This window comes from Ursus arctos, unplaced genomic scaffold, assembly GCF_023065955.2.
Source record: "Ursus arctos isolate Adak ecotype North America unplaced genomic scaffold, UrsArc2.0 scaffold_2, whole genome shotgun sequence".
In the NCBI taxonomy this organism is placed as follows: Eukaryota; Metazoa; Chordata; class Mammalia; order Carnivora; family Ursidae; genus Ursus; species Ursus arctos.
The window spans coordinates 10289555-10294352 of NW_026622874.1; the positions used below are offsets into that span (position 1 = coordinate 10289555).

General features: G+C 42.7%; 1 protein-coding gene across 1 annotated transcript; it reads left to right on the forward strand.

The window, feature by feature from the left end:
* Nucleotides 1-685: 685 nt before the first annotated feature.
* Nucleotides 686-4068, forward strand: XCL2 (X-C motif chemokine ligand 2). The gene is made up of 3 exons (XM_026509035.4): nt 686-763; nt 2700-2814; nt 3771-4068. Exons 1-3 carry the CDS (start codon nt 703-705, stop codon nt 3931-3933), a joined length of 339 nt encoding a protein of 112 aa, XP_026364820.1. The 5' UTR covers nt 686-702; the 3' UTR covers nt 3934-4068.
* Nucleotides 4069-4798: the final 730 nt, after the last annotated feature.

Here is a 4798-nt window from a genome sequence, read left to right on the forward strand (position 1 = left end):
CAAAGGTTTTTAAAAGGTATATACTAAGTTGCAATAAAGGAAACGTGCATATAGACATGTTCCAAACACTCTTATTTAACCCTTTCTTGGGTATGGGGGGGGGTGTAAAGACATGGGAGTCACTTGAACGAGGGTAGAGGAGAGAAATGAAAAGAAAAAGATTGCTGAGAAGCTCAGAGTGGCAGCAGTGTCCCTGTGGCCCCTACACAGTTGCTCTGGATGGTATCAGGGGCTCGTGAGCCTTGGTGGCGGAACCCTCATGTCAGAGCGGATGTGACATGAGATAGGTGGGGGAGCAGGACCACAGTGACCACCGCACTCCCATTTCCTCACACTGTCCCCGTGGTGGGCCACGGTACCGATGTGGCCTTGGGGCATATCTGCAGTGGAAGATTTGAATTTCGGCTGGTGGCAGGAGATGAGACAACCACGTTCCTTTATGCACACATTTGGTTTCATTGACACGTTAACCACAGGAGCAGGGGCAAAGGCCAGAAAGTGTGGGGTTCGTATGAGTGGGGGCAAAGGAACTTTTTCTTAAAGAAAAAAGCATCTGTACTGCACAGACTTTCCACGATTCCACACCCACCCTGAAAGCCCCTTCTCACCACAGGAAGTACGCTGACCACTGGAGGAATAAAGAGGCTGCTAAGAGCAGCCGTTCCTCACCTTCTCCTCGCACAGCTCAGCAGGACCTCAGCCATGAGACCTCTCCTCCTGGCGCTGCTTGGGATCTGCTTTCTCACTGAATTCATCGTGGAAGGTAAGTCGGAAGGTTCTGTCTGAGAGAGGAACTGATACGCAGGCGGGTGGGCATGCATTTGGGGTGTGACTCAGGTTCTGACCAGAGTAAACGGCTCTCCCCAGGGGAAGCCTCTGACTTCCCATGTGCAAAATGGGAACGATAATTTTGAGTTCAGGGGACTTTATAGATTCTGAAGATGGACAGAACTTGCTTACAATCCGGGCTCCTACTTTTCATAATTGCGTGATTTGGGGTAAATTTCTCAACCTCTCTGGACCTACGTTTACTTATAAGCTGAACATAATGACAGATACTCTCACCTGGGATTAAAATGAAAAGAAAAAACAAAACCCAACAATTCAGGAATACTTATCAGGCTTCCTCACTAGTAATAATTTCTTGATTAATGTTAGCTGTGGAATGGTGGTGATGATTATATGTGCCTTTGTAGCTTTTGCCTATTTAATCGATCTTGATAAATTCTCAACGTTTTTGGAAGTTTAGTCATAATGCGGGGATAAGTTGGAGGTTGTATATTCTGAAGAGAACCAGTTATTTCTGTTAAAGACATGATTGGGATCTCATGTCCTCATACCCAGGAAATCAATATTACCTTCAAGTATACGGGAGAGTCTGTTATTCCTGCTGTGAGTATTGTTCCCGTTAATGATAAACTAATTTATAAGAGACCATATGTTAAGTCCTAACAAATAGATCAATGCCTTCCACACATTCGGATAAACCTGCAAGATATACCCAGATGAGACTTAGCTCTACTGAGCCTCACCTGACTGCCCTACACATATTTTCTTAAAGGATCATTTTTTTCTCCAACTGATGGACGTTTACTTCTCCTTGTAGCTCTGGCAATAAAAGAGAATGTCCTTCAAGTATAATTAATGTTTCAGTTTACTCTCCTTTCAGCCTCCTAATTTGTAGACTTACTACTTAGAATAGGATATCTGAATCTGATCATGGATCCCTAAGGGTGTCCGTGAATAGTGGTGGCAAAGTCTGGAACTCCCTGAAATTGTGGGCCAAATAAATATTGATGAAACCAACAGCTTTAAGGCCAGTACATTAGGCCAAATATTGCAATGTGGCTGGCCTTTTGCTGAGACAATAGGTCTGCTGTTTGGTGGAAACCCAGGTATGGGTGGGGGCAGTGACCCTCTGTTGCAGACAGAGGAGGACTACAGACACTTGGGTCACTTCCTAAGCTTCCTCCTCGAATGACCTCTATGAGTCCCACTGGGGCTTAGCCTCTATGTACAACTGTGGGCAAAGCAATCTCTGCTCTGGTTGAGTTCTGCAACAGGAGTGAGGGTGTCTTCACCGATAACACTGCTGACGGTAAGAAGGTCTGGGGGTTTGGAGTCTAGTAGGATTCTTTGGGTCTTGGGAGTCCATGTGTGGACGGGATACCGGGAGTGCTGGAAAGGAGGAATGAAGAGGGGCACAGCCAGCTGAGAAACACCTTATATTTAGTGTCATGTTTAAAAAAGCCTTCTGATATCAGCAACATCATAGATCAAACGTGATCGTCATTAGCTGTTACTTGAGATGCTTTTTAGCTGAATATTTCCCTGGGAAGAAATACCAGTCATTTTACCTTAGCAGAAAATCAGCACATAGAAACCTTGTTTAGATTCTACCAAACCTTTAATATTATTAACTCTCCCAAGTTATTTCCCCTTCTCCAATGTAAGATTGCTCTCTGAAGTTTAGAAATCCCCTTGGGGCAGGGGATTTCTATGGAGGATGAACGGTCCTTTAGATATCTCGCACCTTCCCATTTAAAATAGCACATGTGCCCCTTCCCACATTTAATGTTGCCTTCCCCGAATTACTCTTTATCACATCACTCTTTGTTATTTTATTTATAACACTGTAACATTCATACTATTTGAAATGATAATTTATTTTGGTTTGTCTGCTTGGTTTTCTTCATCAGGTGTGGGGAGTGAAGTCCTAGAAAGGAGCATCTGTGTGAGTCTAACGACCAAGAGACTGCCAGTTAAAAACATCAAGACCTACACCATCAAGGAGGGCTCCATGAAAGCAGTAATGTAAGTTTGTCTCCCCAAAAGCTGGGCTCGATGGGACACAGTGTATAGAAATGCTGCCCTCCTCAGGAAGCTGGCATGGAGGAAGATCTCAAGTGAACCAATAGCCCCTTTGTTTTTCCAATGAACCATGTCTTTATGTAGCACCAAATAACAATGATTGAGAAAATCTGACCGTCAAATGAAGAATATCATCCTCCTTTCTGATTTAGTTCAGCAGAAGGCTCTGAGTGGGAAACGGGGGACTATTGTGCTCAGTTCTGAGGGTTGGGTTTAGAGATGGCTGCTTTGGCTCAGGATTTGACCATATAGCCACACTGGTGGGGGAGGCTTCCCCTCGCCTCCCTTCCGTGATGCTGTGCTGGAGGAGAGTGCCATGTTTTATCAGCTACCATATCTCAAGGAAATGTGTGAAAAACCAGCCTACAGAGTACCATACTCTTTCCAGGATCTCATTTTCAGAATAGCAGCTCTTCCCAACACATAATTGGAATTTTACCCAAAGAAATTAAATAAAGAAATCACCTTTGTCCAGAAAACAAGCCGAGTGTGTTTAGATGTGAAAAGGAAGATGTATGTAATAATTAGTATATGTAATGTAATAACTAGATGACCTCAGATGTCCAGCATAGTAATAACTAGATGTGAAAAGGAAGATGTATGTAATAATTAGTATATGTAATATAATAACTAGATGACCTCAGATGTCCAGCATAGTTACATTTGGTAGCTTGGGTGGAAAAAGGAGTCTGAGAATTACGATGAACAAAGGAGCTGGGTATTACCTGGATGTATTTCTCTTTTGTGTTGAAATAGATGGCAGGAGAAAGGTTTTCATTTATGGTGTCAAGGTTTTGAGAACAATTTCTGCACAAAATCTCTTATAGCTGGCCTGATCTTAACTCCTGGTTCCAGGGCTGTGAGGATGTGACTAACTCTATCTTTTCCTTGCATTGCAGATTTATCACCAGACGTGGTCTTAAAGTCTGTGCTGATCCGCAAGCTGACTGGGTGAAAAAGGCAGTAGAAAGTGTGGACAAGTCTACCAGGAGAAACGTGAAACAGACCCAGCCTACAGGAGCCCAACATTCCACCAATACAGCTGTGACCCTGACTACATAGTGGCCTTCGGGCCGGTTTCCTCACCAGCCAGCCAGCTCATTTTCCTTCATAAACTCCTGGACGAATTAGATTATATTCACTTTTTATAAAAGTGCTGCATGAGCCAACTTATTTTCTTGTATTTTTATTTTTCATGTCTTTCATATTCATTTAGATGCTGTAATGAATAAATATTTATTATTACGCATAATCTCAACGTCTATTCATTATGTATTGGGAAAGGTAATATATCATTTATGTTCTGTCTCTGTCCTAACTGCACCTCCCTTTGATGGTATTCACGATGGGAGAGATTTTGGCCAGTGCTTATCAGAGATGAAAGCTATATTCATCATTCTTAGGTTCTAGCTTGCAAGTGACAATGTGGCAAGTGACGACTGTGACAATGGCAACAATTTAAGATCTATTTCAACCTGTCTTCATAATAGAGTTCTGTTTATGAAATAGAGGAGAAAACAAGCCAACTGTCATTGCGTTTCCATTCTGAGGGTCCACTACTCAAAAAGTGGCTTCCGTCACGTTTGATCTCTCCATTCTCTAACCTCTATGTGTTTCTTTTGGTTTCCTATGAAAGGACACAAACACAGGGCTTGTCAGTTCTTTCATTTGTCACTGTAGCAAAGGTTAGACTTTTGGTGAAAAGATATTTTATTCAAATAACAGTCAATGCTCTTCGAAACGTGCAATGACCTTGCCGCCTCTCTGTGATGTCTGTAGTTATCACTACTGTATCATGCTAGGCATGCTTGTCTGCCAGTGAGCTTTTGAACACCTCAAACACTGTCAGCTTGGAGCATTTCTTGAACGTGATCCCAACCTGTAGTAAAGTTTTAATGCAATGTTCATCTAGGCATTCAATACCCCA

Excerpts from the sequence above, each read along its gene's own strand:
- XCL2 (XM_026509035.4), top strand. The coding sequence starts at position 703 with ATGAGACCTCTCCTCCTGGCGCTGCTTGGGATCTGCTTTCTCACTGAA. Across the intron at positions 764-2,699 it reads CACTGAATTCATCGTGGAAG|GTGTGGGGAGTGAAGTCCTA; the intron begins GTAAGTCGGAAG and ends TTTCTTCATCAG. Across the intron at positions 2,815-3,770 it reads GGCTCCATGAAAGCAGTAAT|ATTTATCACCAGACGTGGTC; the intron begins GTAAGTTTGTCT and ends CTTGCATTGCAG.